This window comes from Physeter macrocephalus, chromosome 12 (assembly GCF_002837175.3).
Source record: "Physeter macrocephalus isolate SW-GA chromosome 12, ASM283717v5, whole genome shotgun sequence".
NCBI classification, from domain to species: domain Eukaryota; kingdom Metazoa; phylum Chordata; class Mammalia; order Artiodactyla; family Physeteridae; genus Physeter; species Physeter macrocephalus.
In genome coordinates this window covers 44,037,286-44,058,921 of record NC_041225.1, presented here as the reverse complement: position 1 = coordinate 44,058,921, position 21,636 = coordinate 44,037,286, and the positions used below count along the sequence as shown (strand labels likewise).

The 21,636-nt window shown below is 51.4% G+C and overlaps 1 protein-coding gene across 4 annotated transcripts in view; it reads left to right on the top strand.

The window, feature by feature from the left end:
- The first annotated feature begins 12,487 nt into the window (after nucleotides 1-12,487).
- Nucleotides 12,488-21,636, top strand: part of ADCY3 (adenylate cyclase 3) — a 92,032-nt gene continuing 82,883 nt past the window's right edge. For 2 of the 4 annotated variants that reach the window (XM_028496975.2, XM_055089069.1), the window contains exons 1-2: nucleotides 12,489-12,828; nucleotides 13,299-14,149. In XM_028496975.2, coding sequence (XP_028352776.1) covers nucleotides 13,475-14,149 — 675 coding nt within the window. In that variant the 5' untranslated portion in view covers nucleotides 12,489-12,828; nucleotides 13,299-13,474. Of the gene's footprint in view, nucleotides 12,829-13,298; nucleotides 14,150-21,636 lie in introns of all 4 variants that reach the window. The other 2 variants (XM_055089070.1, XM_028496974.2) reach the window with 2 other exon arrangements.

Below are 21,636 nucleotides of genomic sequence, written 5' to 3'. Positions count from 1 at the left end.
TCTGAAGTCAGGGAGTCTGATTCCTCCAGCTCCATTTTTTTCCCTCAAGATTGCTTTGGCTATTCGGGGTCTTTTTTGTCTCCATACAAATTTTACGATTTTTTGTTCTAGTTCTGTAAAAAATGCCATTGGTAATTTGATAGGGATTTCATTGAATCTGTAGATTGCTTTGGGCAGTATAGTCATTTTCACAATATTGGTTCTTCCAATCCAAGAACATAATATATCTCTCTGTTTGTGTCATCTTTGATTTCTTTCATCAATGTCTTTTAGTTTTCTGAGTACAGGTCTTTTACCTCCTTAGGTAGGTTTATTCCTAGGTATTTTATTCTTTTTGTTGCAATGGTGAATGGGATTGTTTCCTTCATTTCTCTTTCTGATCTTTCGTTGTTAGTGTTTAGGAATGCAAGAGATTTCTGTGCATTAATTTTGTATCCTGCAACTTTACCAAATTCACTGATTAGCTCTAGTAGTTTTCTGGTGGCATCTTTAGGATTATCTATATATAAGTATCATGTCATCTGCAAACAGTGACAGTTTTATTTCTTCTTTTCCAATTTGTATTCCTTTTATTTTTTTCTTCTCTGATTGCTGTATCACTGTTAAAGAGTTTTAAAACCTCACTCCATTAGAGGCATAAAGGTGACTCACTTCCTGTGATTTTCCCTATAGACCAGATGAAATTAATCCAGTGCCCCACAGCTTTTTACTCCTGTCCTAGAGCGCATACCCACCGTATTGCCAGGGAATTTTAATACAGCAGGGCTTGGGGTTCTGTAAAATGTATTTAGTGGGATGGGTTCGGTTGAAATCAAACTCATTTATATCATGATGTAAATTACTAGGTAGGAGACTTGATGTAACTCACTAGCATCCTCCAGTCAGCATCATCAGTGGGTATTAAGTCTTTGATAATATTTTAAATCCAAAGCATGTGATTCATTGCAGCAAGGACGAATTGAGCACCTGATATTTGCAAAGCATAGTGGGTGCTTCAGCAACTGAGGAAATGTGTAGGACAATGATTCTTAAAGTGGGATCTGGGACCAGCAGTGTGGGCATCACCTGGGAGCTTGTTAGAAATGCCGATAGGGCTTCCCTGGTGGCCCAGTGGTTAAGAATCCGCCTGCCAATGCAGGGGACACGGGTTCGATCTCTGGTCTGGGAGGATCCCACATGCCATGGAGCAACTAAGCCTGTGCGCCACAACTACTGAGCCTGTGCTCTAGAGCCCACGAGCCACAACTATTGAGCCCGCGCACTTAGAAGCCACCACAACGAGAAGCCTGTGCACTGCAACAAAGAGTAGCCCCCGCTCGCCGCAACCAGAGAAAGCCCGTGCGCAGCAATGAAGACCCAACACAGCCAAAAATAAATAAAATAAAATAAAAAACTTTAAAAAAAGAAATGCCGATAATTCTTGAGCCCCATCCCAGACTTATGTACCAGATTCTTGGGGGCACAGAAGTCTGTATTGGGACAAGCCCACAAGAGGATTCTGATGCACTATGTTTGAGAACCACTCATATAGGACAGGCTGCTCTAAAAGAACATACGAGTTTATTGTCCCCCGACATCCTTCCACTAAATCTTTCCTGCTTAAGTTGACCAGAGTGGTAGGAAAGAACACGTCACGTAGTGAGAACACTGTGGGTTCAAAATCTGGGTCTGTCAGTCAAAGCTCAGGGACCCTGGGCAACCATCTGACTTCTCCAGGCTTCTGTTGCCTCATCAATGAGTCTCTTAAAGGTCCCTCTGGGGCTTCCCTGGTGGCGCAGTGGTTGAGAGTCCGCCTGCTGATGCAGGGGATACAGGTTCATGCCCCGGTCTGGGAAGATCCCACATGCCACGGAGCAGCTGGGCCCGTGAGCCATGGCCGCTGAGCCTGCGCGTCCGGAGCCTGTGCTCCGCGACAGGAGAGGTCACAACAGTGAGAGGCCCGCGTACCGCCAAAAAAAAAAAAAGGTCCCTCTGCTCCCATCTCTAGCATTTCTGCCAGTCTACAGGCTTCTCTCATTTCACTCATTTCCCTTACTTCTCCCAGCCCTTGGCTATGCCTCTACTGCTGGGGCAGCCTTAGTACCTCCAGGACGACAGAGAGGGACTCTGTTTAAGTAACTCTGGGTTTTCAGGTAGATGTACAGCTCACACAGGCTCGGCGGCACTGGGCAGCTTCCACCCCCCACCATCTTCATGTGTCCATTTCACCCTGAAACTCTCACTGTCTCCACCACTGCCTTTCTGGGACAGCTGTAACTCTGCAGTGTTCTTGCCTTGGAAGCCTCTGACTGAGTCCAACATTACAGGGGGCCCAGCCCGGTTCCCCTGTGCCTTCGAAAAGAGGAAAAATTTGGGAAGTAACACCCTTTCCCCCACCCTGCTCAGACACTGACTTTTCAAGCCTTCTGTTGCCTATAGGATAAAATCCAAGTTCCTGGCACTTCTTGAGCACTTACTATAGACCAAGTACTTCCTTAGCAACTTAAAAGCATTTTATTTGACTCTAAAATGATCCCTCAGGATAAATATTCTATCCCCATAGTATGGACAAGGAAATGTGCTCAAAGAGGTTAAGTAAACTGTCTAATATTACAACACTGTAGTGTTGCCTTATGGTCCCCAAAAGATATGTCCACCCAGAACCTCAGAATATGACCTTATTTGGAATAGAGTCTTTGCAGATATAATTAGGGTAAGGATCTTGAGATGAGCTCATCCTAGGTGAGGATGGACCCTAAACCCAATGACAAGCCCTTAGAAGAGAAGGGGGAAAAAAATGAGACACCAGAGAAAAGGAGGCTATGTGAAGACAGAGGCAGAGATTGGAGCAATAAAGACCCAAGCCAAGGAATGCCAATAGTTGCTGGCAGCTACCAGAAACTAGGAGAGGGGCAGAGAATGGATTCTCCCTCAGAGCCTCCAGCCTTGACAACACCTTCATCTGGACTTGTGGCCTTCAGAACTTTGAAAACATGTATTTCTGCTGTTTTAAACCACCCAGTTTGTAGAAATGTGTTATGGCAGCCCCAGGAAACCAAAACAAACATTGATCTATTGTAAGAGTGGAACCTGGTTTCAGACTGGGGCCTGACTTCAGCACCTCCGCTCTTTGCTGTAGCACCACACTGCCTTGGCCTGGCATAACCCAGCCTCCTCCCATCCTCTGTCTCCACGCTTCCATCTCCTTACTGCCCCCACCCTCCCTGCTCTAGGCTCAGTGAACTTCTTGGTGTTCTCTGAACACAGTCTGCTGTTCATAGCCTTGTGCTTTTGTACTTGCTGCCCCCCTCGACCAGACACGCTGTTATAGACTGAATGTTTGTGTCCCCTCCAAATGCATTAAAGCCTTAACCCCCAGTGTGATAGTATTTGGAGTTGGGGGTATTTGGAGGTAATTAGGTTTACATGAGGTCATGAAGGTGGAGGCCCCATGATGGGATTAGTATCCTTATAAGGAGAGGAAGAGACACCAGAGCTTCCTCTCCACCTTGTGAAGTCACAGCAAGAAGGTGGCTGTCTGCAAGCCAGGAAGAGAGCCCTCACCAAGAACTGGATCTGCCAGTACCTTGATCTTGGACGTCTAGCCTCCAGAACTGTGAGAAATAAATGTCTGTTGTTTAAGCCCCACAGGCTGTGGTATTTTGTTATGCAGTCTGAGTAGACTAAGGCACATGCCCTCGCTCCTCTCTCTTTGCCTGGCAAACTCTTACTGAACTTTTATATCCAACTCAAATGCCTCTTCCTCTGAAATTTCTCTAGACTCATCTCTGCTGCCCAGGCACATTTCATAGATTTTTCTCCTAGGCAGGGCAGCGGGCTCTCCGATGTATTACTTATTGGCGGGTGAAGAACTTATCTTTTCTACCTTTGTGTCCTTGGTGCCTAATAAAAGCATAGTAAATGTTTGATGAATGAATTGCTAAACTGAAACCACATGTTTCCCAACTGATTATGAAAAAAGTCACAGAACACAACTGAATGTTGATTAAAAGGGGCCTAGTGGAGAGTAAGAAAATAAGAAAAGCATGGATGCCCTTCGCGCCCAAATATGTTGCTCATTAGCCAATCAAAGCTTGGCATAATTTCTTCGGTGAAATTTAAGTGTTTCCCAGGTTTATAGAAGTTCCTTGGAAAAATGATAAGAGAGTTGGCTTTGCCGAGAATCAGGTCTGGCCCTTGAGGCCCACCAGAGTCAGTACTGGCCATTCGCCCCTTCTTCCTTGTTGGCAGAGTCCTAATGTTGTCCAGGTGTGTATCCCTCCACTGTGTGGCTCAGGGTAAATCATGAGTGATTGAAGCCGTTTGTGGTGGTACCAGTTCTATTGCTAGTGACTGGTTTGGAAGTGGGCACGTGACCCTGCTCTAGCCAAAAAGACATAATGGACATTCTTCTATGGAGCTTCCAGGAAACAATTTCATACTCCCAAAAAGAGAGGCGTGGGAGGAAACTGTTTCTCTTCTTCTGTGGAATAATGTATCTGCATATGATGCTAGATTGTGGTGCCATCTTGCAGACATGGGGAGAGTTAGCCTGTGATGGCAAAACTGATACCCTAAGGATGGCAGGGCAGAAGATGGAAAGTGACATGCACCTTAAAGATGGTTTTGAGCCACTGAATAACTAACCTTAGGCCTGTTCTATCTAAAGACTTGTTATAGAAGTGATACATTTTCTCTACTGTTAAGCCATTGTGAGTTAAGTTTGGGGTTACTTAGGACAGAAATCATCCCAACAATTATAATACAACCCAACTGCCCCAAAACATCTCTGACCACACCCCAGGAGAGATGCCTGAGAACTCCACCATTTGCAATTTATTAAAGAAAAGTTCTGTGTGTTAAATTATAAGTTTTACCCTTGAGAGGGATTAAGCACTGAGCTTTTAACAGCTCAGAATTTATCCATTTATTCCTAAGCATTCCTTCCTCCATCAAGCACTTATTAAGTGCCTTTTCAATGCCAGGCACTCTGCTAGACTCTGGGATTAAAAAAAAAAACAGTGAACAATGAGTATCAATTTATAGCTAACAGTTAAATCCTCCTTTATATTATTCTCTCTAAAGTTATTTAAATGTAATTTTTTTTGTTTGTTTAAAGGCATATTTGAACTTAGACTTGACTTAAAAAGAATTCCCACTTTAGCTACATTAATGCAAAATTGTGCACAAGATGGAAAGTCTCCAGCTCCATCCAGATTAATGTAAATGACTTGTGGGGCGGCTTTTATTAAGAGAAGCACAGAAATACCGACCCCTAAAAATCTGCCCTGCCCTAAGAAAGTGATAAAGAGAGGGGTGCGGGCAAGGGACATGGGAGCTCACTGCCCTGAGATGTGAGCAAGTCTCTGACAGCACGAGGAAGAGCAGAGAGCTCCAAGCCAGCAGAAAGACTGACTCAACGCTAGCAGCTGCTAAAAATAGCAGAGCAGAGTTATACTCTTTCCTGTCCAAACAGATCGCAAAGCTGGCAGGTAGTGCAGGGCTATTCATGAATGGAAGGGTTAGAGCCATCTTGACCAGAGAGCGTTACACTGGGGGTTCTGGGTCCTCGCTCAGCTATGACCAGAGCCATCACTTGCTTCCCACTTGGCAGGGCTGGTTGCATGTAAAGCCAGAGGCATCAAGGAGGGGAGGAAGGGTGAGAGAATTGCTTAAACCCACCCTGAATTCATTTCACTGAAATGAGTTTTAATAGAGTGAAAAAAGAAAATTTTAAAATAAAATAAAAGCTATAATTTTTTTTTTAAAAAAAGGACCAAGTTCTTTTCTGGTTTTGAAAAAGCTTAGCACCTATCCCACTGAATATAACGCTTCCAGAAAGGTGCCTGGCATCCCCCATGTGGCACAGCAAAATTGGAAGAGGGATGGCAAAGCGAGTAGCTAATTTATTTCCGTCACCCCTTGAGCAGTAAACAGCATCTTTTTAAAGAATGCAAGAGGGAAAACAATGCCAGCATGAGTTATTTAATAGTTATAAAAATCACTATCTGCAGAAACACATGGATATGCTTAACCACAAACCTGCGCGTGTCTAATTTGAGTGTAAGTCAGCCCGACATCTTTTGCGTGGGGCCTGAGAACTTTGTGGAATGAATCCTAGAGAGTGTTACTTAAATCTGGACCACTGTCTTCCGGTAGTTATTATTTCATGCCTTCTTGTCAGTTTTCCCTTGATGATCTCATCCTTTTCTGAACCACCTTTTATCCCAAATCAGCCCTCTGAAAGAACATAGCTGGTTAGGACATGTCATTTGTTCCAATGAAATGCCACTTCCTGGCCTGTCTCGGAGTATCAGGGTGGCACGTGTCCCCTACTTGGAGAAGAGGGTCCGACTGACTTTTTAAAATTCAACAAGGTTTATTGGGAGGCTGGCATTCCTGGTACGAAGGTGAATAAAGGCTTTGACCCTGGGTTCAAAGTCTAGTAATTGGGGTGACAGTCATGTAAAATTACAATAAATCGTAGCAAGTGTTAAGTATAGGTATGGAAATGTGGATCCTGTCTTAGTTTCCTGTGGCTGTCAAAACAAATTACCACAGCCTGGATGGCATAAAACAACAAAATTTATTCTCTCCCAGTTCTGGGGGCCAGAAGTCCAAAATCAAGGTGGTCAGTAGGCAGGGCCGCACTCCTTCTGGAGGCCATAGGGGAGAATCCCTCCTCGCCTCCTCCAGCCTCTGGGGGCTCCAGGTGTTCCTGGGCTTGTGGCCACATCCCTCCAACCTCTGCCTGCATCTTCACAGCACCTCCTCCTCTGTGCCTTCTTTTCCTCTGTGTGTCTCTCCTAAGGGCGCTTGTCATTAGATTTAGGGCTGCCTAGGTAATCCAGGGTGATCTCATCTCTTGATTACATTTGCAAAGACAAAGACCTTATTTTTGCAAATAAGGTCACATTCATAGGTTCCAGGGAATTGGATGTGTACATATCTTCTGGGGAGGGGGGAGGGTGGGGGGAACCATCCAACCCACTACAAATCTCCAGGCAGAAATGACCAATGTTCCTTGAGGACAACTTCAAAGGAAAGTGACATCTGTGCACTTTACAAGTATTATCATATTTGATCCCCTAGCACGTGCAGAGGTGGGCAGTCTTCTTATCCTGGGGCAGGGACAGCCGGTGACCAGATTTTTAAAGAGGATAGGGACAAGATCAGATTTGGATTTGGACCAATCGATTGCCCTGGTTGGGGTGTAGAGAATGGGTGGGGGGAGGGGAGAGGAAGAGCAGGGTCAAGGATGCTTACCAAGTCCTGAGATGGGGTGCTGGGCAGGGAAGCAGCTGCTGGGATGATTTAGGTTTCAACATCTGCAACCAGGGCGTTGAGCCAGCCCTTCTCTAAGCCCCCAGCCTGCTGACCACCCTCCCCCACCAACCCCAGGACTCAGCTTTTCTGGGTATTGGGACCAGAGGGAGGGAGAGGCACCGTGGAGGTGGAGGCCTCCATCTCCTGCCGGCTTGGGCCTTGTCTAGCCGCCTCTTGTTCAAAATCTTTTTCTGCTCTTTCTAATCCCCAGCAGCTGGGAGAGGTTGTTAGCACATATTTCTATGGTGCCTCTTCTCGGAGGAGCCCGGGCTTGAGTGCTTTTGGAAACGTGACATTTCCGTAGAGGCCTCAGGATTACTTAGCATTCACACGTTGCTTCACACTCCATGGGCATGTGTCTTGCCCCAGATTTAAACTGTCTGGGCCTCAACTTCCCCATCCAGGCTGGAGCAGAATGATGTTTCGAGTCTCTTTCAGCTCTGACGTCCAGGGAGCCACGATTCTGCAGGCTGCCCCTGGCCATATATTAGGCACCGAGTCTGAGATCACAGTGTCCTGCCGGTGCAGGCTTCCTGAGGATTCCTGCCGGAGCCGCACTCGTGCGCCGTCTGGGGCACCTGGATTCCAGCCCTCACTCGCCCCTTCCTAGATGTGGGCTCAGGAGCAAGTCAGCTCTTGTTCCTCACCTGTAAAATGGGGACGTTAGTAGTACCTCTGTCAAAGAGCTAAAGGAGAGCACACAGCCCCCAGTGCCCGGAGGTAGGATCCCACAGGAGGCAAGATCACCGCCCTTTGGGAAACACGGATCAGTGAGTGAAAGGGGATGAATGGTTAGTGTTAAATTGAAGTTATTTCAACCGCAGGTTATGTAATAGCTACTCTGTTTCAAATGCTGGGCTGGAGGGACCAGGAGAGCTGGTCTGGCTCCTGAGGAGATGCTCACACCCAGGATGGGACACACCCAGAAACACCCCAGCCCAGGAAAGTGGATGTGGTCTTCACTGTCTCTCTGGGCTCCACCTCCCCCTGCCTGCCCACAGGCCAGAGGACAGGCCCGAGGAAAGGAGCAGGGCAGCGGGGCTGTCAGGTGGGGGAGGAGGGGGTGAGGCCGGAGCCCGCCTGCTAGGGCCGGGCAGTGCAGCTCTGCCAGGAGTGTGCACACGTGCTCACACCCATCACACTCATCTCTCATCACACATGCTCACTCACACGTAACTCTCTCACGGTCACACACTAACACAAGACACGTATGCATACACTCACAAATACACACTCACACACTTGTACACATCCACAGTGGTCCAAGGAGTGACCCAGAGGCAGGGGCAGAGCCAGGGAGACCCTGACGTGGAGGCAGAAGCACCAAGAGACACAGAGAAGGAAAGAGAGAGACAAAGAAGTGGCACTCGGGCCGATGCTGTGAGAGAGGAAAACTGCAGTGGAATCAAGAGAGGGACCCAGGTGCAACCACAGGGAGAGCCCAAGGGCGATGGCAGCCCAGCCAGGCCTTGAGGGGGTCACGCTGGAACAGCAGTGCCAGAGCAGCTGGGCCATCTGGCCAGGAGATGGACGGTAACACCCGTTTGACTTGTTCTGCGGAGATTTGCCAACCATTCTGATGCCCATTAGCCCCTGTTCCTAGGGTCAGTCTGTGTCACCCCACCGCAAGGACACTGAGAACTGGGGAGGTGGAATTGTTGGTCTGAGGTCCCCTGCAGCATCAAGGCCAGGGTCCGAGGCTGAGCTTGCTGACGACCGAGGGCTCCTGTCCCCCAGGTGAAGGCTCCAAACCTCCGAGCTGGCAGGAGTTGATGAAGGTCTGGACGCTGTACGGGTCATCCTCGTGGCCCCTCCATCTACTCCTCAACTGCTGCGGGTACACCCTGCAGGCCCCTTGCCTCACTGCACGAGTGTCCTGTTTCCTGCCCAGGTGCCCACCGCTCATCCTCCCTGAGGCTCGCGTGCACGTGGAAGTACTCGAGTGGAAACCCACTGACCCGTGACCCTTAACCAACGTGGGAGGGAAGCAGCTGGATAAATACGCCCTGCTTCCAGCCACCCAGCCAAACGGGCTGAGGTGCCTTCTGCGAGGCTCCTCAGAGGGTCCCAGAGGGATCAAGTCCCACTGCCCATGGCAGTGACCGCTCCGGCACACCCCCCCTGTATTTACCGGCTTTCCTGACTTCTTTCCCCAGGAATCACTCTCCCAATTAAACCACCTGCATGCAGGCTTTGCTTTCAGATAAGGCCCCAATCAGGGCTCTCCCAGGGCCCAGCACCAGGGGAGCTGATGACTGTCTCTCCTCCCGCTTCTCCTTCCCCAGGACACCAGGGTCCTGCTCTGATCTCTTGTTTGCTGAATTCAGGAGCCACCACATTTCCCCAGGGGGCCAAACCCCTCTTGTTTATCCAATAACAATGAATTGTCAGCAATCCATCTGTAGTCTCAAACCATACAAACAAAAGGTGCCTTCTGCAAAGAGGTATCCTGTCCGAGGGGATCCTGGGCTAGGGTTGGGGTGCCCTCCAAGCTTCTCCCCAAGCCCGTGATTCTGTCTTCACTTTAGGACACGTGCCATAGGCAAGTCACTCACAGAGCCATTCATGGTCTTCGGTTGTGTGGGTGTGTGCATGTGTGTGTGGGTATGTGTTTTAAAGATAGATTTACTGTATCTTTTGATTGCAAAAGCAATGCATGACAGCTCTCCAGATTACAATGCAAAATGTATAGCTTAGAAACTGAAGGCACCTCTCTCCATTTACACTTGAGTGTGGTTATTTTAAATTTCTCCGGGACCAGGACATGTTCAGCATCAATGAATAAGTCCTGTTGGTCTGCTCAGGAACACTTATAAAGTGGCACTTCTTCCTAAGGAAACCATCCATTCATTCAACGGCTGCTTTGAGTATCTACTAAGTGCCATGTGCTGGAGAAGCAGCTGTGAGGGAGACGGATGAGACTTGTGGCCTCACTGTCTGTCTCTGACTAGTTGCGTTTTCCCCAATCACCTCTCTTGCTCTGGAATATTCACTCAGTTACCCCTGGCTTCCAGGGAGGCCCAGAGAGGGGCTGCAGCTGCCCTGCTGGGCTTCCCACATCCATAGGGAAGGGCTGTGCGCATAACCCAGAATGCAGAGCAGGGACGGGAGTGTGCTGTGGGTACTGTCCTGCTGCTGAGCCTTTGCAGAGGCTCCAGCCAACCAGATGCTCCCCTGTGGTCCTGAAAGGCCCTGCTTCAGGTCACCTGTGCTCAACTGAGGGTCTGTCTTTGTGGACGTGGTGCCCCGGCAGAGCTGGTAAGCAACCTGAGGGCAGGGGTGGGGTGTTTTCTCTGGTCTCTCCTGATGCCTGGCCTGGCTGGGCATCCTGTGTGCTCCCAGCACAGGTCTGCTGAACAGGTGCCCACGGCCAAGAGAGGAGGACTGTGGAAGGGCAGGGAGTGGAGCAGTGAGTTCAGCAGTCAGGGCAGGAGATTGGGGTTTTTACCAGGGGTATCTCTGTGTGGAACCCTCTTCCTTCACGGGATGCGTGTGGGGGAGAGGCTGGGGCATAGGTGGTGGCAGAAGGCCCAGCAGAAAACCCACAGGGCCCAGGAGCTGGGCGTGGCCTTGCTGAGTGGGGAGCCCCCCAGAACCCCAAGGGTTGGCATGTGTGCCAGGAAAAGGGGAGGGACTCACAGAAGACACAATGTGGGTGTCGCTTGTGCCCAAGCAGGCCCAAACAGTATTTATCAGCTTTTTTCCCCCTTTATTAACACATGTCCCTTTGTTAAACATAAAAATCATGCCTCCTTTAACACTGTATAACAATTCAAAATAAATGTTTGGATTCCAAACAAACCGAAACAATGGGGAGAGATGCTGCTTTACTGAAATTACCCTCCTCCTAAATCTGATGTTATATTCTTCACCTTTGAAAGCAAAGCCCCGACAAGTTTGGGCTGAGGCTGGCAACTTTTCTGAATTAGTATGAGGGTCGGACACAAACAGCTGTGATAGGATCAATTCGCTGATGAATCTATTCCCTGAGGTTTGTGAGTTGACACCTGAGGTTCTGGAAAGGGCCCTCATGGATGATCTCAAGAGGTCCAGGAGGCATCTTCATCCAGGGCCTGGATGGCTGAGTTTCTCTCTTCTCTTACCTACATCTTCTCCTCTCCCCAGGGAGCCCACCCTCTGATGCTGCTGGCTGTCCTCAGCAGCTCTTTCCCCCCACATTCTTACTTTTGCTCCAAAACAACCTATCTCCCTCCTCTCCCTTTATCTAAATTCCTAAAGCCCGTGGTTGATCTTAGCAAGATATTCTGTCAAATCCAAGGAAAGTAATTTATACTACGGTGTAAGAGACTGAACGACTTAAACATTCAAAGGCGCATTTGAGTTTTTAACAGAGTTTGTAAATTCAAAAACGCCTCAAACAGGTGGAATGTGCACAAGAGATCTTTTCGAAGCAGGGTCTCTCCCAATTACACGTGCCTCCTGGGCCACTCCTACCCCCTTCCTTCAAGAACCGGGCTCAGCTGCGGGCCCTTCTGCGGAAAGCTGCCAGGGTGGGCGGGGACACAGGCCCGGCGCACCGGCGGGGGGAGCCGTGCCCAAACCTCAGCCCCCGCCTCTCCGAGCCCGGAAGGAAGCTGCGGCAGAGGAGGGGGCGCCCGGGATGCCCCTGGCGCGCCTCACCTGCGGGGGGGGCACGTCCCGGGCTTTTATCTTCTGAGACTGGCCTGCGGGGGGAAGGCGCTGATTTTAGCCCATCCTTCCTGCCACCGCCCACCCCGAGCTTCCACGCAGCCGTCGCCGCCCGGTGTCGGAGCGTGGGGCCGCCAGGGCCCCTGCAATTCGCCCCCGCGCTCCTCCTCACGCTTCTCCTCCTCACGCTTCTCCTCCTTCCCCCCGCCGGGTCAGGTCTGGAGCCGGGCGCCTCACCCCCGCACCCCGCCCCCCTACTCCGGACGCGCTCGCCGAGGGGGCGGCGACTGCGGGGAGGGAGGGGCGCCGCCCGCCTCCTGGGGCCTGGAGCGCTCGTGGCCCCGGAGCCGCCAGCGCCGCGCGGGGACTCACTGTGCAGCGCGCAGCGCCCCGACTCGGCTGGCTCCGCTCGGCGCGCGGGCGGGCCAGAGGATGCTGGCGGGCTTCCCCGGCTTCGGCCCTCGCTCCCGCCGCGGAGGGCCCTGGGTGCGCCCCTAGCCGCGCCGTCGCGACCACTGCGGGGCCAGAGGGAGGGGCCGGCCGCGCACGCCGGCCCCGCGAGCCGCAGCCCTAGGGGCGGGCGCCCCCGAATTTTCCAGCCTCCGTCGCCGCCGCCTCCTCCTCCTTCTGCGGCCGGGCGCCTGTGGATGCTGAGGGGCAGCCCTGCGCCTCTCCCGGCCGGATTCCCGGCCTGACGGCGGGTGAGTCGCGCCCCGGCCGGGGACCGTGGCTCTGGTGGTGCGGCGCGGCTCCGCGGGGAGCAGCCCCCGGGCGCGCTGAGCCCTCCTGTCCCTTCCCGCTGTACGCGTGACTCGGCCTCGCAGCCCGCGAGGGGACCGGCCCGGACCACGCGGCTCCCGAGTTCCCGCACAGGTAAACGGAGGGATAGGGCCAGCCTTCCGGAGGGCAAACAGTGCCCCGAGGTGGGGAGCCCGAGTGGCCAAGGGGCTGGGTGGGAAAGGAAGTAAACAGAGGAAGATTCGGGAACCCCCAGGATGGCTCTGGTTTCTTTCTAGCATGTTTTATCTAGACCTTCTAAGGCTTGGGCCTGGAGGAGATTTACGTGAGGAAGTCAGGGACTGAGAGAGACGAGATGACCAAGGGTGCGACGGATGGAGAGGTGGCCAGGCCGGTCCATAGGCAGAGACAGGAGACGGAGTGTTTGGGCGGACAGGACTAAGTGTGTGTGGTCGGGTGGTGGCCTGAGCATGGAGGTGGCGGGAGAACGACCCTGGTTCTGGAGCCTCTTGGAGCAAGGATTCTTTGAGGACGGCTGGGGTGGGTCGTGGAGAAAGCACAGGTAGGAAGGAAGAGGGGCTTCTACTCAGTGATGTCCTTTTAAGTTCCAGATGGTCAGCGCTGCCTGTGCCGGGGAAGCCAGCTCTGTGTTCCTGCCCAAGGGGGCCGGCCGTCAGCCTGCCCCAGGTCCCCGAGAGCCCTGGTAGGTGGCCCATTCCAGAGTCCTTCCTCTGTTCCCCGTCCGCTTCTCCAGAGCCAGTAGAAGCAGACACCAGCCAGGATGCCGAGGACCCAGGGCTTCTCCGATCCTGAGTACTCGGCCGAGTACTCAGCCGAGTACTCCGTCAGCCTGCCCTCTGACCCTGACCGCGGGGTGGGCCGGACCCATGAGATCTCTGTCCGGAACTCGGGATCCTGCCTGTGCCTGCCTCGCTTCATGCGGCTGACCTTCGTGCCGGAGTCCTTGGAGAACCTGTACCAGACCTACTTCAAAAGGCAGCGCCACGAGACGCTGCTGGTGCTGGTGGTCTTCGCGGCCCTCTTCGACTGCTACGTGGTGGTCATGTGCGCGGTGGTCTTCTCCAGTGACAAGCTGGCTCCCCTTGCTGTGGCCGGGGTCGGGCTGGTGTTGGACATCATCCTCTTTGTGCTCTGCAAAAAGGGGCTGCTGCCCAACCGGGTCACCCGGAAAGTGGTGCCCTACCTGCTGTGGCTGCTGATAACGGTCCAGGTCTTCTCCTACCTGGGCCTGAACTTCTCCCGCGCCCATGCAGCCAGCGACACGGTGGGCTGGCAGGCCTTTTTTGTCTTCTCCTTTTTCATCACGCTGCCCCTCAGCCTCAGCCCCATCGTCATCATCTCTGTGGTCTCCTGCGTCGTGCACACGCTCGTCTTGGGGGTCACCGTGGCCCAGCAGCAGCGGGACGGGCTGAAGGGGATGCAGTTGCTGAGAGAGGTGAGTCCCGCCTTTTGTCCCACCCAGCGGCTTCTCTTCCCAGCAGCTCTCAGCTGAGGTGGTGCCCGTTTTGGAGGTGGGGGTGGCATTGTTTTCTTTGCCCTTGAGTCAGAATGTTGGGGGTGAGGGGTTGTGGTCTGGGTCTCTCATCTGCCTGTGCAGGAAGGACCAGCTCTCCCTCAACCCCTGGCTTTGCAATAGGGCTTGTCTGTGGTTGGCCTTAGGGGTTGGAGGATTTCCGGACGTTGGCCACTCTGTCACCTGTGCCCAGCCCGCGTGGGTGGCAGGAAGGCCCGCCTGGGCCTGATCTTGAGCGAGGCAGCCTTGTCTTTGTCGTTGAAGACCTCTTGTGGGGAAAGAGGGCACCCTTGGCTTCTGGTCTCTAGCTTGTCATTGACTGGTTTCAGCAAGAGGCTGAGTGTGTGGACTCAGTGCCTCCCTGTCAAATGGGGACAGAGTTGGCCTGCCTAAAGTGGTTGTTATCAAGATCAGAGGTTGTGGGTAACCTCAAATAAGGAGACGTGAAGGACTGTGGGATTATCGTAAATCCCACTTCTGCTGGGAGCTCAGGGTGCCCGAGCAGTCAGATGATGTAGGGAGTGGTGGTCTCCCCACAGAAGGCATGTCACGGGGATGCAAACGGGGCCAGGGTCGCCGGCCACAGTGAGGGGGTGTCTGCTGGTTCCGGAGGATGCCTTCCTGTGGAAGGGGTGAAATTTTGGCCTCAGCTTAACTAATAGATAGTCTTGTGCTCCCACTGGGTGCCAAGACCCTGAATAGGTTCTGAGGGGCTACAGAGATTGGGAGATGTGATTCCTGGCCTTCTGTACTTATTATCTGGTAACCTATCTGGGGGCGGGGGCTCCACATGGCTTAGAGTCAAATGAATTCCACAGTTGTGCGTCCTACCCACTACCTGCTTATTTTATATATGAGCCCAGAGATGGAGCGTGACCTCTCTAAGGCCACACAGCTAGTTGTGGCAGTCAGCGGCTGGAATATCCATTTCTAGATTCCCATTTCAGTGCTCTTGCTACTACGTCACACTGCTACCGCCATCTTGGCCAAAGCCATTAGTCTCCTGGGACTGGGGGCTGAGTGTCCGGGGCGCAGCAGTGCCGTTGGTGGTTGATGCAAGAACCCTGTGGGGCCATCCCATTGCCTCCCACTTAGTTAGATTAAAGCACAGGTTTTTCCTCTGTTTTAACTTTTTCCTAGTTCTTGGACCACTCTTCTTCCTGTTTTCCCATTCTGGCTCACACAGTGTCCTCTCTCACAGAAGCTTTGTGTCTTGATGCTGCAGGGGCCCAGCCCTGGGCTGGCGCACACGGATTGATGCAGGCCCACCGAAAGGTCCCTTTTTCTCCCAATGCCCTGCGCGTAAAGGGTGACGGCCTGCCATTCCCCTCATGACTTCCGGGTTGTTGAACTTCAGGTTGTGCCGCAGCCGGCTGAGGGCCCTGCTGGAAGCTGTCTGGGCAAGAATGGCGAGAGGCATTCCTATCAGGAATCGGTGACAAGCACAGCTTGGGGGCAGATAGGTGGGCCTGGCAGCCTCTGGGGCCTGGGATCAAACTCTGAACCCTTTCCTTTTACTGAACAGTCACTTCTAGCCCTTTCCTCTCTGCCAGGGTCCCTGGACCACGTGAGTTTCCCGTATGCTTCACTGCCCATGAAGGGAGCAAATCAGAAATTCTCCCCACTGGAGCCCAAGAGGCTGAACCCTTGATTGCTGGTGTCCTTTGGGCGCTGCTAAGAAACAAAAACTCCAAAAGATTAGAAAACAGAAAAAAAAGATAGAAAAATAAGTAAATCAAGAATAGCAATATTAGCATCCCAGGAGAGCATGACCTTGACATGGAGGCGGTGCCTTGGATGCAGCTTTGGGACTAGATGGCGGGGGGAGAAGTGACTCCCAAGGTCCATTTGGGAGCCCGAGATAGAATGCAGGAGGCCCCAGCTTTCAGTGGGCTGTGTTCCAGAAGTTTCTGAGTCACTTGTTTGGGACTAATGTAACTTTTTATATATATATTTATTTATTTTTAATAATTAAAAAAAAATTTATTTATTTAGGCTGCACCAGGTCTTAGTTGCAGCATGCAGTATCTTTAGTTGAGGCATGCATGTGGGAATTTAGTTCCCCCACCAGGGATCAAACTTGGGCCCCCTGCATTGGGAGTGTGGAGTCTTATCCACTGGACCACCAGGGAAGTCCCATCATGTGACTTTTTAAAAGGTGCCTGGGTTCCCAGGCCCACCCACCAAAGTCTTAAGTCAGTGTCCCTGCGTTTGGTCTCTCAGAATACGGTGGAACTCTGAGCCCCCTGTGGCCCCGTGTTGCCATGGAGAGAGCACCTAGACACCTCCCCGCCGGCCGCGGAATGAAGCTCACTCACCTGCCTGTGGCTCCCCTGGTCCTCTGTTACCTCCCGGCATGGGGCACCATCAGGGATAGGAGTGGGCAGGGGCTGGAGGACAGGGATGTGAGAACCGGCAACTAGACCCCCTCTCCCCCCACAATCAGAGTAACACCAGCCCCTGGCACCTCCTTGCTTTGCTTTCTTCTGCCCATAGACTCCCTTTTTCTTTCTCTTCTCCCGTCACCTGTTGGCTCCGGCCAGGGACCCCCTTCTGGGTTGGTGGGGGGATGAACCCAGTTTCACAGTTAGAAGCAGGCACTGGATTTCTGGGGGTTTGTGAGTGCTGCTGCCACCGGCAGCACCGAAGGAACCTTTCCAATGCCCAAGTCTTCTTCCTCTGCACCCTTCATCCCCTCAAACCCATATTTGGCTCTGTGGGAGAAAGACAGAAGGACACAGGGGCCTCAGGGTAGCCTGAAGTGTCAGAGACAAGCCACACAGCCTGCCCTGCCTGCGTTCTTCTCTTGGGAGGCAGGCAGGTCAGGGTTCCCACTGAAGAGCAGGTGGAATCCGGGGCTGTGGGATGGGGCGATGCTGGGGCTTCATTTATCAGTGAATGGGTGGCTCTGACTGAGCAACAGGTACGGGCCTCGCAGCATGTGGGGTCTGGGACTGAAGGGCGTCAGATAATGTCGTCAGAGGCCGTGGTGGAGGAGAGCGCGGCGTGGGGTTGGAGGGAGGGAGGAGCAAGCTGCCGCCGGCAGGCCTTTCCCACATCCCTCCCCTTGCCTGGCTCCTGGCCCAGCTTGCCTTTTACTCACCCCGAGCTGCCCAAGGGGTGAGCTGATGAAGCAGGAGGGGGTCGAGGGCAGGACCAGACAGCTGCTGATGGGGGAGATTGAAGGGGGAGATGGGAGTGGGGAGAAAATGCAGCCGAGGTCAGGAACATTCCTGTGGCCCGTGGCTGCTCCCAAGACCCTCACATGTGCCCACAGACACCTGTTAGCTTCTGACAGGGTCCTTAAAGGAATGAGACTGTGGCAAGTTAGGAGCGAGGAATCCCTGAAAAATATGTTATAGCTCTATTTCACAGCAGAAAGGCTATTTAGGGGCAAAACTCTCTCATGGAGTTACTAGCCTGTTAAGACCTTTATTCACAAATGAGAACATGATGGAGCAGTGGATGTGTGATTCCTTTCACACCTACAAATCACAGAGCCAATCATTTGCCCAGTGAAGGAACATTCGGCTCTGGGGGGCTTCAGTGGGGAGGGTGTGAGGAAGCTAATGCTTCAGATGCCCTGTCTGTAGGCTGGAGCTAAAGTTCATACACATCGTCTCAATTAATCCTGGGTGTTACTGGCTCCATTTTACAGATGAGGAAACTGAGACTCAGGAGGATGAGAGAAGACAGAGGGGCTGGGTAACTGGGGAGGGATCACTGGTGAGTGAGATGGTGGGTGTGAGGGCCAGGGGGCTTCCTTGAAAGCCTCTTTTTCTCTGGAAGCTGGCATCTGGGCCTCCTTCCTGCATCTCTGGCTGCCCCCAGATGCCTTTGCTATAAGCAGTGTTGAAGAACAGTGCCAAGAGGTGGGAGGACCTAAAATATCATAGGAAGCACCCCTCTGTTTCCCCCTGGGAATTGGTTGCAAGGGCAGGGAGAAGCCTGTGACAGAATGTTCCTGTTGGGAACGTGGCCAGGAGTGTATGAGAAGTGAGTGGGGGAAGCAGGAACAGGAGCTGGGCGGGGAGGCAGCAGCCTGGGGCTCTGAGCAGCTGAGGCGTGTGAGCAGGACACAGGCTGGGAGGGGCCAGAGCCAACCCAGTTCTTGGTCCTTTGGCCCTGGGCTCTGCCCCTGTCCCACAGATGGCTCATCCTCTACAAAAAGCGTGCAGACGGGTATCATGTAGGGACCGGAATAATAAGGAAATGCACAGAAGGGGACCAGGAGGCCATCGAATCCAGCTGCACGTAGGGGAAGAATAGTCAATTATTGAACATGTAAACAACGTTGCAGAAAGTTCCCCCCTCAGTGCTTCCCCTGGTCTCATTTCTCTGGGGTCTTTTCTGATCCTTTTCTGTGTGTAAACAGAGTGTTTGCAGTCCGGCATCCTCGTGCAAATGCATTTTAGGTCCCACCTTTCACCCACATGATTTCACTGACATTTTGCCATGCACATTGGAGTCCTCATGTTTATTATTTTAAATCAACACTTTGTCATCAGCTGGGTTTTTCTGGAGAGGGCCGCGTCAGTGGGGCCAGGTCCAGGCAGCAGTCTCCATGCCAAGGTCTGGTGAAATCTCCAAGAGGCAGAATTGCTAGGACTCCAGGTTATTCTGCAATTTCTTCATCAATGTGCAGTGAATCCCAGTAGGGTGCTCCAACCCCGAATAAACCTTCAGCCAACCCCCAGCTGTCCCCTCATGAACATATGCACTCGTGATGATCTACTTTCCTGCGGGTACAGTCCTGACTGACACTCAGACGTGTGAGCTCAGAGATAACCCCTAGGTGGAAACCCAGCGAACATGGGGATGGACAAGGTACTCAGTTTACTGAACTCTTGCTGTATTTCAGTCAAGTATTTTCCAGCAAGAGGTAGAAAGTATTTTCTTTTTACAGATGGGGAGACTGAAATGTGTGATGAGTGAAATGGCTTGTCCGGAGCCACATAGCTAGCAGGTAGAGGAGCAGGGTTCGAATCTAGGTCAGTGGGATTCCAGAGTTCCTTCTCTTCTGCAGTCATAAAAGATCTTCCGTAAGAGTCTGTTGAGATGCAGTTCCAACAGGATTGGGTCCTTAGTTTCTCCACCCACAACCATCAGAAGGAACAACATGGGGGTTGAGGAGGTGTATCTAGGGGCAGAAGTATTGCCGCTGATCAAGGAGCAGAGCTGGCTGGGGGTTCAGTGTTGCAGCCGACATTCCTCATACACCTTTAGGAGGCATTGTTACATTACAGGACGTTGTAGTAACCAATATCTGTAATCATGACGCCCACTTCAAGAGAATATTAAATTACAGTCAGTATAAAGTGGGGTCTAATACTGCATTCTAAAAACATTTTTGTCAGAAATGGATAAGAACACATTTGGACAAAGAAGGATTACATTTTGGCTCTCTAGGAAGTTCACTAATGTGGGTTGGCCCGTTTCTCAGTAGCATTACTGCACATGTATTCTTTCATTTACCCTGTTTGAGTTATCCATGGTTACGTAACACATAACCTCAAAATTTAAAACAATAACAACTGTTATTGGCTTAAAACAATAACAGTTTATCTCATGATTCTCTGGGTCGACTGTGCTCAGTTGGATGCTGCTCTGCCTCACATGGCACTGGCCGAGGTCACTCACTTGGCTGCCTGGACTATTTCATTCATTGCCAGCATTCAGCTGACAGCTTTGTTGGCAAGCTCTAAGAAGGCCTTACTCACATGTCTAAAGCCATCGAGCTTCTCCAGTGACCCCTCCAAGTGGTTAGCTTGGGCTTCCTCACAGCATGGTGGTGTCTGGGAGACAGTGGCAGCTATCAGAGGTTTTAAAGGCTGGACCCATCACTGTTGGTCAAAGCACATCACAGGGGTAACCCAGGTGCAAGATAAGGGGAAATTGATTCTACCCCTTGACATGAGGGTGATATGTACATACAGGGAAGGAAGGAATGGAGGGCAGCCGTCTTCTGAGGCTATTTACTAAACCAGGTAGCACATGGTGGATGTTGGGGAGAAGAGAGGAAGAGAGCCATGAGTCTGGGTGGGGTACCATAGGATGCTTCAGAAGCGAGAAATGTGGTCTACTGTATAGTCGACTGTATAGTCAGTCCTCTGTATCTGTGAATGTGAAACTTACAGATATGGAGGGCCTACTGTCCTCGTTGTACTATGCCATTTTATATATGCCATTGTTATCCATGGAGGCTCCTAGAACCAGTCTTCTGCAGATACTGAGAGATGACTGTATATAACTTTTTGAAGGTATTGGTTCTCTATGAGAGCCAATACATCATTTCTAAGATTTTTCAGAAAGTTAGAAACTGCATTGCGGATGAAAAGATGATGGCTCGTGGTTCAGCTGCATGGGCTTTGCCTTACCTTGCCTTCAGAAGAAGAATTTTTCTCTTAACTTTTCCAACACGCATACCCTCTCTGTCCAGGGCGCTGCACTAGGTTACGGGGAGGCACACCTGCCTCTAGTCGTGACCCCAGCACCAGTGCCGGCCCTTTCTCTCCACACGTCAGCTAGATGGGCAGCCTGGCTCTGACGTTTGTATTCCTTTCCCAGGAGGTAGGAATTTGCCTGGGTGCATCCTTCAGAAACATGTCTAATTTGTCTTCCTAGCAGGTTGTTGTTTGCCTCAAGGAGAGTAAGGCCAATAGTCCAGGCCCTCTGCAGCCCCTTGCAGTGCCTTGGTCCTGACTGTCACTCTATAAATGTTTGTTGAATAAATACATTCCTGCTTTGCTTTTATCTTTACTTCCTTCTTCATCAACTCTGGTTGACAGTTTGATAATTTTTGGTTAGATCCAGGCTAGGGAAATGTTCTGGTGTTAACCTAAGTGATTTGAGAATGATGTTTTTAAAGCAAGACTTATATAACTCTTCAAGAGTGCTAATCAGTACTCCTTTGCCACTTGTTAATAAAGTTTCTCTTGCCTAGGGAAAAAGCAGCAAAAAAGATCACGGTTCTTAGGAGCCCAGAAAATGAGTCATTGATATCCTGTTGGCCTAGTTCTAATCTTGCCCTTCGGCGAAAATGATTTGCGTAAGATCATGTAGAAGAATGGCTGAGCAGAGTTGGAGCTCTCACCATCCCACCTTCCTGCTAGTTCCTCCAGTCTAAAGAGAAACTTTATTCCCTGCATCACTTACCAAACATTGTTCTAGGTAGAGTGTACAAAGAATGAGTAGAACTCATCCCCTGCCATCAGGGAGCTCCCAGGTTGTGGTGTAAGTCCTGTTAGTGAAAGAGAGCCTGCCTAAGTAAACAGAGGAAGGTTTCCTAAGAGCTCACTGTTGAGTTGGGTTTTGAAGGATGATAAGGAGTTTACCAGGTAGAGCAGTGGGAACAGGGCTTTCCGGTCAGAGTCATAGGAGATTCTAACTTGCTTTGGATTGGTGAGAAT